Source organism: Ceratotherium simum, chromosome 34 (assembly GCF_057802395.1).
Source record: "Ceratotherium simum simum isolate JZ-2026a chromosome 34, ASM5780239v1, whole genome shotgun sequence".
NCBI lineage: Eukaryota > Metazoa > Chordata > Mammalia > Perissodactyla > Rhinocerotidae > Ceratotherium > Ceratotherium simum.
Window position 1 is genome coordinate 136,128 of NC_141933.1, and position 11,335 is coordinate 147,462.

At 64.7% G+C, this 11,335-nt stretch overlaps 2 protein-coding genes across 8 annotated transcripts; one reads left to right on the forward strand and one right to left on the reverse strand.

The window, feature by feature from the left end:
- The first annotated feature begins 214 nt into the window (after nt 1-214).
- On the forward strand, nt 215-6,752 carry PGGHG (protein-glucosylgalactosylhydroxylysine glucosidase). Of its 7 annotated transcripts, none has more exons than XM_087422363.1 (14): nt 215-284; nt 1,160-1,479; nt 1,608-1,818; nt 1,895-2,330; nt 3,184-3,303; nt 3,726-3,857; nt 4,084-4,195; nt 4,526-4,598; nt 4,688-4,824; nt 4,986-5,119; nt 5,243-5,338; nt 5,545-5,642; nt 5,717-5,928; nt 6,034-6,752. In XM_087422363.1, the coding sequence occupies exons 2-14, from the start codon at nt 1,185-1,187 to the stop codon at nt 6,087-6,089; spliced, it is 2,112 nt and encodes a 703-aa protein (XP_087278489.1). In that variant the 5' UTR covers nt 215-284; nt 1,160-1,184; the 3' UTR covers nt 6,090-6,752. The 7 variants fall into 7 exon arrangements, 4 of the variants coding, with proteins under 4 accessions (XP_087278489.1, XP_087278486.1, XP_087278488.1 ...); XR_015549675.1 differs by lacking the exon at nt 215-284 and adding an exon at nt 321-653 and having other exon boundaries at nt 5,758-5,928; XM_087422360.1 differs by lacking the exon at nt 215-284 and adding an exon at nt 322-653.
- A 2,311-nt stretch (nt 6,753-9,063) lies between these two features.
- IFITM5 (interferon induced transmembrane protein 5) lies at nt 9,064-10,741 on the reverse strand. Its single transcript, XM_004441023.3, has 2 exons — nt 10,470-10,741; nt 9,064-9,671 (listed from the first exon to the last, which is right to left on the reverse strand). Exons 1-2 carry the CDS (start codon nt 10,653-10,655, stop codon nt 9,459-9,461), a joined length of 399 nt encoding a protein of 132 aa, XP_004441080.1. The 5' UTR covers nt 10,656-10,741; the 3' UTR covers nt 9,064-9,458.
- Nucleotides 10,742-11,335: the final 594 nt, after the last annotated feature.

Genomic DNA, 11,335 nt, shown 5'->3' on the forward strand with positions numbered 1-11,335 from the left:
TGGCAGCCAGAGACCAGAGTGTCCAGAGGGGCAGGTGGGGAGATGGGAGGCGGAGACCAGAAGAGGGTGGGGCCGGAGCAAAAGGAAGGAGCGTCTCCAAGAGGAGGGCCGCCTGCTTCACCTCTCCTAAAGGGGGGCGCGGGAGCTCACGGAGAGGGAGGAGCCGAGACGGGAGCGGGCAGGCCAGACAAGGCCCCGCCCCTTCAGATCCACCCTTGAGACTTTCTCGTGGCCGAAGTCCGCGCTGTGCTTCTCACCACGGGTTTGCGCACCGGACGCACCAGGTCCACAGACGAGCCCACGCAATCTCGCGGGTGGGGACGCTGGGGGCGGCAGCCGGTGCCACCCGCCCGGCGGGCCCCGCCTCCGGCCTGAGAGGCGTCTGGCCCAGCTCCGCCGTCCCGCCCTGGAAGTAGGGGGGTGTCCAGTTGACCCGCACTAGGGTGGTGGTCCAGTTGCCCTGCCTTGGGGGTGGGGGGGTGTCCGGTTGCCCCGCCCTGGGGTGGGGGGTGTCCAAGTTGCCCCGCCCTGCGACGCCGGGGGGCGGGGACCGCGGGGCCTTCCGGCTACACCGCACCCCAGACCACTTCCCCGTCCGGCCCTGGAGGGGTAGTGCCGGCCGGGCTGGCGCCGAGGGACACGGCAGGGCCGCGGTGAGCTCCAGAGACGCGGCCGGCGACCTGCCCGCGTCCCGCAGCCTGCCCCCCGAGCCCCGGCTCCTTCCTCGGCCAGCGCGGGCCTCTGGCCTCCGCAGCCCTCCCCCCGCCCCGACCCACCCGCGCCCCCAACAGGGCACGTTGACCTTGAGGACGAACTTCCCCTAGGCTGAAGCCAACTTCCCACCAACAGGGCGGGGTTCGTGGGGGTGCGGCCTGGGGAGAACTGGAAGGGTTAGGATTGAGGTCCTCCAGCCGGAGTCTGGGGACTCAGCTGGGTCTCTGGAGATCAATGTTAGGGGATTCGAGCATCTCTGAGGGTGGAGGTGTTTCCTGGGGAGGCTTGAAAGCGGCGCTCTGGAAAATCAGGACTGCCTAGGTGGGTCCACTTCCCCCACCATCTGTCGGTGGCATCAGCCGAGTTCCAAGGGGGCTATGGGGGCTTAGAGACAGAGAGGGAGGCCCAGCCAATTGCTGGGGCCCCTGACCTCCGACTTTTCCAGGCCACTGTGCTGAGCAAGCCTTTCCATGGAGGATGCCAGCGAGGACCCCACCACATTCACTGCCCATTCTCTGCCCAGTGACCCCCGGCTCTTGGCTGCTGTGACCAATGCGTACCTGGGCACACGTGTGTATCACGATACACTCCATGTGAGTGGCGTGTACAATGGGGCTAGGGGGGACACGCACCGGGCCATTCTGCCCAGTCCCCTCAACGTCCGGCTGGAAGCCCCTGCAGGGACAGGAGAGCAGCTGACTGAGAGCTTTGTCCTGGACACTAGCACAGGTAGCCACCGTCTATCCTCCCCCCCAATTGTTCCAGGTGAGTGGGGGGACCAACAGCAGTCCCCTCCCTGCGCCCGCTAACTCGGGATGCCCGACTGGCAAAGGAAAGGAAGCCCGAGAGGCGGCCTTGCAAGTTGCCCTGTCTTCCTGTCTGCCCCTCCCCAGGCTCCTTCCTGCATGCCCTGGAGGGCCCCAGCTTCCGGGCCTCCCAGCGCATCTATGCCCACCGCACGCTGCCTCACGTCCTGGCCTTCAGTGTGTCCATCACCCGTGTGGCCGCAGGGAGCTGGCCCGTCTCGGTGCTGCTGCGGTCAGCCTTTTCCCCAGAAAGCCCGGACCTGTACCTGTACCAGGGTCCAGACTTCCTGGGAGCCCGGTGAGCAAGGGGACAGGAGGAGGCTGGGCAGCCTGGGGAGGGAGCCCGCCCCTCAGACATGGCTGCACTCTCGCAGGTACCTGTATGGCCACACGCTCATCCCTGAGCAGCCTGGGGGGCTGCAGCAGGAGCTGCACATGCTGTGGACACCAGTGCCCCCAGCCCTGACCCTCGGGGAAGGCGAGGAGGACAGGACCTGGGAGTTCCTGACCGTGGTGGGTGGCAGCCAGGCTGAGGCCCGGGCCTGCCTCGCCGAGGCCCTGCAGCTGCAGGCCAGGGGTGCTCTGTACACCGCCCACACCCAGGCCTGGGCCCAGCTCTGGGCAGGCTGTGGCCTGGATGTGGTGGGGCCCCTGCCCCTGCGCCAGGCCCTGCGTGGTGCCCTCTACTACCTGCTCAGCGCCCTGCCGCAGCCCGGGGCCCCAGGATACATCTGCCATGGCCTCAGCCCTGGGGGCCTCTCCAATGGGAGCCGTGAGGAATGCTACTGGGGCCACGTCTTCTGGGACCAGGTATGCACCATCCAGCCTCAACACGCACCTGCCACAGGGCGAGCAGCATGTGGGTGTGGAGGGTCCTGTGGCTAAGGGCACAGGCACAACTGCTGCCTCTGCCCTCCCTGGAATGGGGGCTTTGGTTGAGGAAGCACAGGGGCCATGGCAGAAGGGAAGGCTTCCTGGAGGAGGTGGTGTCTCTGCTGAAGGATGTGTAGGAGTTTGGTGGAAGAGAGTGGTTCAGAGCTGAGAGAGCATGTGGCATCAGGCCAGGGCAAGGGCGGCCCTCACTGAGGCAGGAAGAGCAGTTGTAGAGGGGGCTGAGGGAGCCACGGAGACTTTAATTGGGGAGTGACAAGGACAGAGGTGTGTTCTGGAAAGACCCTCGTGGCTGCCCAGTGGAGTGTGGGTGGAGGAGGGTGAAGCCTCGGATAGGAGTGGGGGCCAGGAGAAGCTGGGACTTGGTCTCTGATGGGCATGGCGGGATCAGCTGATGCCTCGAGAAGCCGGTGCTGTGGGCCACTTTACAGGCGAGGCTCAGAGGGGCTGAGGCGTTCCCTAAGTCAGGCAGCCGGTGAGCGACGGAGCAGGCTCCCCGCAGGCTGCCCACGCCCAGATTCTGGCCTGAGCTGCTGGGCGGACCCAAATGCCCGCTGGAGAGGTGAAGCGCTGGACTGAGGATGAGGAGCATCTGGGCTGGAGATGGGGACAGGGTGGGCAGGTGGGGAGGGTCCAGGACAGACCCGGGTGGGCAGCAGAGGAGGAAGCTGGAAGGAGTCTGCGTGGAGGCCCGCCAGGGCAGGACGTGGGCAGGTGGGGAGAGCGGAAGAGGTGAGAGACCCGAAACAGGGACCCTGCGGCTGTGTCTCAGGATCTCTGGATGTTCCCGAATGTCCTGGTGTTCCACCCAGAGGCCGCGAGGGCTCTCCTGGAGTACCGCATCCGGACGCTGGGCGGGGCCCTGGACAACGCCCGGACGCTGGGCTACCAGGTGAGGGGGACCTGGACACCCACCTTACAGGGCCCCCACTCCCCTCCTAGGCCTGCACCCCTCACCCCAGGCCCCCTCTCTGGGTGGGGCTGGGACGTCCTGGATGCTCATGGGGGCTCAGCAGCATCCCCCTGTCTGCACCGTACAGGTGGGAACAGCCTCGCTGGGACCCAGCTAGGGTCCCCTTACTGCCCTGCCCCAGGGTCAGCACACAGTGTAAACTGGGCAGAAGCCACCTGGCCATGGTGGGGACATACAGTAGGCACTCAGAGCCACAGGCCCCCATGAGGGCCCCCAGAACAGATGGCGCCCCCTCCTCTATCTGCCCTCCCCAGCTGAAGGCTGAGAGCACGGGGAAGTAGGTGGGCTACCCCTGGCCCCCAAGAACAGAGTTGAGTCTGCTCCAACCCCCAACCCCTCAGGGAGCCAAGTTTGCCTGGGAGAGCACGAGCTCCGGCCTGGAGGTCTGCCCTGAGGACATTTATGGGACCCAGGAGGTCCACATCAACGGGGCAGTGGTGTTGGCCTTCCAGCTGTATTACCACGCCACCCAGGTGAGGTGTCACGGTGCCCACCAGGTGTGACCACCCACCCGGTGGGGCCACGCTCGCCCACCCTGCTGGGACTTCCTGTTTGGGGCCAGTCCTGTGAAGCATCCTGGAGCCAGGCCTTCATTTCTGGGCCCTCGGAAGGGTGGGCATTGGCAAGAAATGTGGTGACCGGTGGGAGCTAAAGTCACGGAGGCCATGGCTTCTGTCCCACCATCTCTTCCTCCCCCAGGACCTGCAGCTCTTCCAAGAGGCTGGTGGCTGGGACGTGGTCAGTGCTGTGGCTGAGTTTTGGTGTAGCCGTGTGGAGTGGAGCCCAGAGGAGGAGAATTACCACCTGAGGGGTAAGGGCATGTGGGGGCAGGTGGCCAGGGGAGAGGGAGGGGGGATGGTCATGGAGGCAGGGAGCATGGGCAGAGGGGGCGGATGGTCATGGGGGTGGTCACGGGGAAGAAGGATGTGCATGGGGGAGGGCAATGGGGGAGGGGTATAGTCATGGGGGGAGGGCATATGTCACGGGGGAGTGGATGATGCGGGGAGGGCAGACGGTCACAATGAGGGGGCAGGTGGATGCTTCTGGATTCGGTGTGTGATTTTGGCACCCAGTGCTGCCAGCCCCACGCTGGCTGCTGGCATCAGGGGCAGGTCCCTGAGACCCAGATTTATGTGCCCAGGAGTCATGCCCCCCGACGAATACCACGCAGGAGTCAACAACTCTGTGTACACCAACGTCCTGGTCCAAAACAGGTCAGACCCAAGACCCTGGCCCGCCTCCATCCTGCGGGGGCCAGCTGGGAGTGCTGCGGCTGCAGCCCCTTTCCCCACTCCACCCCCAGCCTGCGCTTTGCTGCGGCCCTGGCCCAGGACCTGGGTCAGCCCGTCCCCAGCCGGTGGCTGGTGGTGGCTGATAAGATCAAGGTGCCCTTTGACCCGAAGCGGAACTTCCACCCTGAGTTTGATGGGTACCAGCCTGGTGAGTGGACGCAGGCCTCCTTCATGGCCTCTTCTCCCCTCCCTCAAAGCCTGTGTCCGCCCCGATGCCCCCCTCTCTCTCTCTCTCTGCTCTCCCCCTTCCCGTCAGAGCCGTCCCCGCCCTCCCCCTCCCTTCCCCATCAGCAGCGCCTGCCCCCCCAGGAGAGGAGGTGAAGCAGGCAGATGTCGTGCTCCTGGGGTACCCTGTTCCCTTCCCCCTGAGTCCTCAAGTTCGCAGGACAAACCTGGAGATTTATGCGGCTGCGGTATCCCCCCGGGGCCCCGCCATGACCTGGGTAAGGAGACTGGGGGGAGTGGGCGGTGGTGCTCATGGCGCCCGGCCCTGCCCCACTGGCCTCAGTCTTCCCTTGCCACACAGGGGGCCTCACCCCAGCGTGTCCTCTGACCTCTGACCCCAGAGCATGTTTGCCGTGGGCTGGATGGAGCTGAAGGACCCTGGAAAGGCACGTGACCTCCTGGAGAGGAACTTTGCCAACATCACCGAGCCCTTCAAGGTTAGCCTGGTCACCCACACGCTGACCGTGCCTGCCTCCTGCTCAGGCCCCCTGGGTGGTGGGAGGGGGAGCCCAGCCTCAGGGGTCACAGCAGGGTCGTGCCCCGGCAATTCCTGCCTGACCTCGGGCCCTTCTAGAAGCAGAGGGACGGCCTCAGGAGAGCAGGTGTCCTGGGGTCCCGGCACTGACTGCCCTGCCCTCTGCAGGTGTGGACGGAGAATGCAGACGGGTCGGGCGCCGTGAACTTCCTGACCGGCATGGGGGGCTTCCTGCAGGCAGCGCTCTTCGGTTTCACGGGGTTCAGGTGAGTTCAGTGGCCAGCAGAGGGCAGTCACCGGCCCCCACCTGCCCTTCTCGCAGAACTTCCCCTCCCACCAGGATTACCAGGGCCGGGGTGACCTTCGACCCCATGTGTCCAGCGGGCGTCTCTGGAGTGTGCATCTGGGGCATCTCCTACCAGGGGAGCAAGCTTGACTTCTCCTTCTCCAAGGACACTGTGACAGTCGAGGTCACAGCCCCCACAGGGCCCGGGGCCGCCCCGCTGGAGGCTGAGCTGTGGCCATCACTGGCTCGGCTCCCCCTGCCCCCAGGTAGGCAGCCACACCCAGACTCCCCCAGGGGTCTGGGGCATGCGACTCCCAGGGTAGCCCACTGGGTGTGTGCCCTCACCCCCAGGATGCCCCCTCTCCCTGCAGGACACAAGATTTCCTTTCCCTGTTCAGCTGGCCGGATACAGAGGTCACTCTCATAGGAAGCTGGGGCAGCAGGTTCTGCTCCAGGAGTTTCCTGCAAGAACTTTTTGAAGACCTTAGAGGCCTGCTCCAGAGCCCACAGGACCGCCTGTGGACACTCTTGGGCCCTCCAGCCCCACCGAGTCCCTCACCAGATGCTGTCCTGGCACTGCCCCTAAATGACCAGGGCTGTTGGCTCCAGGGATGTTCTCGGGTCCTTCCCTCTGGCCACTCCCTCTGCAGGTGCCCTTCTTCGATGCCCTCTTGGCCTGCCATCCCCCTCACCCACCCTGCCCCTGGCAGCCAGGCACGCGGGCTCCAGGGAAAGTCTGGATTCTGTGGCCTGAAGTTCACGACAGTCTTCCTCTCACCTGAGCCCCTCCCAGCCTAAGTCCCCTTGATGAGCGGCTTCCCTATGGCCTCCCACACCAGCCACATCTGCATCTGCTGTCCCTCAGTGCCCCTTCCCCAGGACGCCACAGGACAGGGCTGGGGAGAGGCTCTGCTGAGAAGGCAGAGGAAGGCACAGTCCTCCATGGGGAGGACGGCAGGACGAGGGCATTGGGGAGGGGACTCAGTCCCTGCAGGACTCTCAATTGCAGCTTCACCACAAAGGAACTTTCTGTATCACACAACTGAGCATCAGGCATGGCTGAATACAGGCGCTCTTGGGCTGTCACAGAGACCGCATCCTCAGTCCTTGGCTCCTGTGGCCGCTGGGCCACTTCAGTCAGGTTGGATGGCCTCCGTCACATGCCTTTCCTCAGTCGGGAAGGGAGGGGGTGGGATGTGGAGCAAGACCCTTCATCTTCCCTCTGACCAGCCAGAAGGACGGGCAAGTGTGCATGGCTTCAAGGCCACGGCCCTGGGCCCACCTGTCCTGTGCAGGCTGCCTATGGCCAGAGGCTCTGCCCAGGTCTCCTGGGGCTTCAGGCCCTCGGTTGGCATGTCCAGCTTGGGTCCTCCGGGGTGTCCCAGGAGTGAGGGGAGATGGCACCTGCCACTGAGCAAGGTGGTGAGGAATTAAAATTTGGTGCTGGGAGAAGCTCTCTCCTCCTGAGAGGATTGTGCAGCAGAGAGTGTGTCCCTGCTGCCGGTGGGAGGGGCAGTAACTTGCTCACTAGAGCAAGCAGGCGTCCAGTCCCTGGTGTCAGCAGCTCCCACCCTCCTTGGTTCCAGCAAACCGCTGTTCTCTGCTCTGCGAGAAGCAGACACCAGGCAGAGGCACTGTCTGGACGAAGCCGCATGCGGGAGAGAGAAAGGAGGTGGGTGGAGGCATCGGGGGCCCCAGAGCCGTGTTGCTTCGGAGAGCAACATGGGGGACAGAGCATGGCCTCCGAGGAGTGTGGTCACGTTGCAGACCAGCACGCATGTCACTGACGGCTACCCGAGGGCCTATGACCTCGGGGAATGCAGCCAGCGTCTTGGTGGGGCTTGCCCAGGCACCCACAGGCTCTCTCTCAACTGCTGGCTGTGTAGCAGAGGCCCCGGCGGTCTGGTAAAGCAGAGCATGGCGGCCGGGGACTGTCCCTGTGGAGCAGACACTAGCCCTGGAGCCAGACATGGGTGCAGGCCTAGGTGGGGTGGCAGGTGGCCCTGCACCCACAGGACTGGTGTAGCCTAATATTTGCTGCCTGGGCAGGCCACGTGCATGCAGCCACCTGTGGGCATAGTGGGCGACCCTCTGAGGGGCCGGGGCAGGGTGGCAGTGCATGTGTGCTGGCATGGCTGGTCAGGGGCCTGTGGCATCCAATTGCCTAAAGCTGATCAGGGTCCCTCAGCCTGCCCAGGAGACAGCCTGAGCAGGGAGGGCTGCTGGTGACTTTCCCCATGCCTGGCTTCACCACACACTTTCTATCCTTGGCACCTGGGCATGGGCCAGACAACGTCTGCTCCCCTCACCAAATCTGGGAACTGGCAGACCATCCCGTGCCTGGGGAAATGTACCCAGCCACACGGAGGCCGACCCTGCTCCCAGCCTCTGTGCCCAGCATGGTTTGGTCCCTTCTTGGGCCAAGCCTGGAGCTCAGGGGTGGCATGCTGTCTCCATCCTGGTCCAGGCACTGGCACACTGCCCCGTCCTCTGTCCAGTGTGGGCCCGGCACCCTCTCTGCTGGCACCCTGGACACAGCTGGGCCAGTGGCTAGGTGGGAGTTGTCTGGGGGCTCCAAGTACAGCTGTTAGACAGAGACCCCCACCCCTAGCCCAGGCAGAATGAGCAGGAGTGGGGAGGGAAGGCACCCTGGGTGGGGTGCTCAAAACTCTGAGCTGCCCTGTGGTTAAGGCCCTGCAATTAGCTTGCCCTGTCATTGGCCTGGCCACAGCGAGGCCCAAGGGGCCTCACCCCAGCCACACAGGGTGTGTGTATCTGTTTAGCAACCCCCTTTGCCATGCTCTGCTGGTTCTGGCCGGGGCGGGCACAAGGGAGGTCAAATAATACAAGGACACGTAACTAGCACCAGAGACACTAAGAAGACCCTCACCCCCCAATTTCTTCCCTCTCTGCACAGTTGTGTGGGGGGTTGCAATCCTGTCACATGTGTATGATGTACATGTGCATGGATGACCACGTGACCATGCCTGTGTGCTTGTGTGTCTGTGTCCAGCCCCCCTGATCCACGAGGGAGGGAACCCACCGCGGAACCGATATGTCTCAGAATTCAAGGAACGCAGGAGTCACAGGACAGACAGAGCGACCCACAGAAGGAGGTCGTGCCCAACCCAGAGGAACCTGCAGGACGAGGACGAGAGAGCTCACTGGCCAGGGACTCCCACCTGACTTATGTGCACACACATGCGTGCACACAGACTGGGGATGGGCACACACGTGGAATCAGGGAGACACATCACACCCGTTCTGGAAGACAGGCCACTAAACCACAGCAGGCAGCAGAGACCAATGGAGTTCCCAAACTTGACCCTAAAATACTCAGGCGCCTCCGCCCCAGAAGCCACAGGCCACCCAGTGCCTGAGCGAAGGGAAAGTCGGGGCACAGCCAAGCAGACAGAAGGGGGTGTCCCTCCCGTCGACACTGGGGTCAGTCCACGGGGTTTGGCTGCAGTGGTCTCTAGCGTAGCTCCCTCAGGAGGACACCCTCCCCCACCCCAGGAGGCACTTTTGGAACCAGGCACTTTTAATTGTGAAACGAGTCTGAGACTGGTGAGTGGAGAGGGAGGGTCTGGGGGTGCAGGGAGTTAGGGGATCAGAGCCACGGAGGTTGGAGTGCAGCCCCTGGGATCCAAAGGGGGTCTTCAGGGTGCCCAGGCGGGGGCGGTGGGCAGCAGGCCCTATAGTCGAGTTGGGCTTCCAGGAGGTCAGGATGGAGCCCCTGGGGCAGCACCCTGGGGACTGGGGTCCCTGGGTCAGGACAGGGACAGGGTGCAGCCCCTCAGTCATAGTCTGAGTCGTCGAACTTGGTGCTGAAGAAGGCAGCAGAGTCCTTGGCCAGCCGGGACAGGTGCAGGGCGCCAGTCACCACCAGTGCCAGGAGCAGCAGAGGGGGCACCAGGGTCCACATGGTGGCCAGGATGTTGTAGCACTTGGCTCTGGAGCCGAGACGCCGGGCTGCCTCCAGGTCTCCGGCCACCTTCTGGTCTCGGGCCTGCAGACCAGTGGCAGGGCCAGGTCTCTACACGCGCTTGGGGCCTGGGGTCCCTGCCTCCCCCACCCCAGGCAGCCACTGGGTCCACACCTTGGAGGGCCCGTGCTGGGCCCAAAATCTGGATGGAGGGATGATGCAGCCTGAGGGGACATTGCCCTGACTTGACCCACTCCCTTCAGGGCCCCCAGATAAACACCTGGGCTTGGCCCTCAGCGGTGCCTTGGGTCTTAAGGGACCTCAGCCTAAGATGAGGCTGGAAGGGGCCCCTGTCTCCTCCCACTCCAGCTGTGGCCATACCAGGCCAGCCTCCAGGGACTCTCTAGGTGGGGAGTCCTCTGGGGTGCTGAGAATCACCCCCCACCCCCTCCCAAACCCCCGCCCCACCACAGGAGCCAAGGTCTTTGTTCACAGGACCCTCAGCATGTGAAAATTCCCCATTTGATGAAAGAGACCCCCTTGGGTAAGCCCCCTTCGACTCTGCTCTCTTGGATGGACTAGACCCCCTTGAGGACAGCCCCTTTGTTTTTGTGAGCAGCACCCCCTTAGGAGAAGCCGGCATGAGCCGAAAAGCGCCCACTACCGCCCTGCCCAGGGAGCAGCCCCTCATAAGCAGCTCTCCTTGGAGACCCCCTCCTCCCCCTACTTGATAAGCAGCCCCCCCACGAGCCTCTAAGCCCCCCTTAACCAGCAACCCCCACAGAGACCCCACCCCTGCCCACACCTTGCTGGCAGCGCCCCCTGAAACGCTCTTGGGTCCCCTGGACAAACAGGCCCCCAGGAGGCACCCCGCCCGCCCACCTTGATGGAGTAGGCGAGCGCCAGGAAGCCGAGGCAGCACAGGTTCAGGTAGAGGGTGCTGAACACCGACCAGATCAGGTGGTCCCGAGGCGGGGGGCGCGGCGTCCCCAGCGCAAGGGCTGTGTGGGCGGCGCCGTCCGCCTTGCGGGGGGCCCGGGGGTCCTCGCGTGGGTACGACGTGTCCATGGGTTCCAGCGCCGTCTCAGCCTCGCGCAGACTCCACTCCGAGGGTGGGCGCCCCAGGCCGCTTATAGCGCCCGCCGCCCTCCCCCCGTCCCGCGGGCCGGCCAGCGCCGCTAAATATAACGACAAATGACAGCCTGGAGCCGGGCACCGGCCCGCCCGCCCCCCCGAGCCCCCCTCCCGGCCCCTGGCCCCCACGCGCGAAAGCCTCGATGGAAGGCTGCTGTGGGTGGGAGGGGGGCGTGCAGTGGCCGCGGACTCCCACCAGAACCCCTCCGTCCCTCAAGCCCCGCCCCAGGGAGCCCCCCCATCTAAGGCTGCTAATGGGGAGTGTGCGGTGGCTGCATACCAGCCGCGGGAGACCCCCACCTGCACACCCGCTCCCCTCACACCCCCAAAGGCTGCTGGCGGGGGTGTGTAGTGGCTGCAGACTCTCCACCGGAGCCCCCTCCCCAGCGGCCAAAAGGAGTTGGAGGGCCACCTCAGGGCCATGCGCGGGCGCGAGGCTACCTCAGCGTCAGGGAAGGTCTGGAGCCCCCCAGGCTTCTGCTCGGCCCCCTCCTCAGGACCAGGGCTGCTGGAACCCCAGCCCATCTGTCCCTAGAACTCAGCTCAGGCTCTGCCCACATCACCTTCTGGTCACCAGCGCCCAGCCTGGGAATGCAAAAGTCCCTGCTGCCCTG

Excerpts from the sequence above, each read along its gene's own strand:
- PGGHG (XM_087422363.1), top strand. The coding sequence starts at position 1,185 with ATGGAGGATGCCAGCGAGGACCCCACCACATTCACTGCCCATTCTCTG. Across the intron at positions 4,599-4,687 it reads AACGTCCTGGTCCAAAACAG|CCTGCGCTTTGCTGCGGCCC; the intron begins GTCAGACCCAAG and ends CTCCACCCCCAG. Across the intron at positions 5,339-5,544 it reads ACATCACCGAGCCCTTCAAG|GTGTGGACGGAGAATGCAGA; the intron begins GTTAGCCTGGTC and ends TGCCCTCTGCAG.
- IFITM5 (XM_004441023.3), bottom strand. The coding sequence starts at position 10,655 with ATGGACACGTCGTACCCACGCGAGGACCCCCGGGCCCCCCGCAAGGCG. Across the intron at positions 9,672-10,469 it reads CGCTCGCCTACTCCATCAAG|GCCCGAGACCAGAAGGTGGC; the intron begins GTGGGCGGGCGG and ends ACTGGTCTGCAG.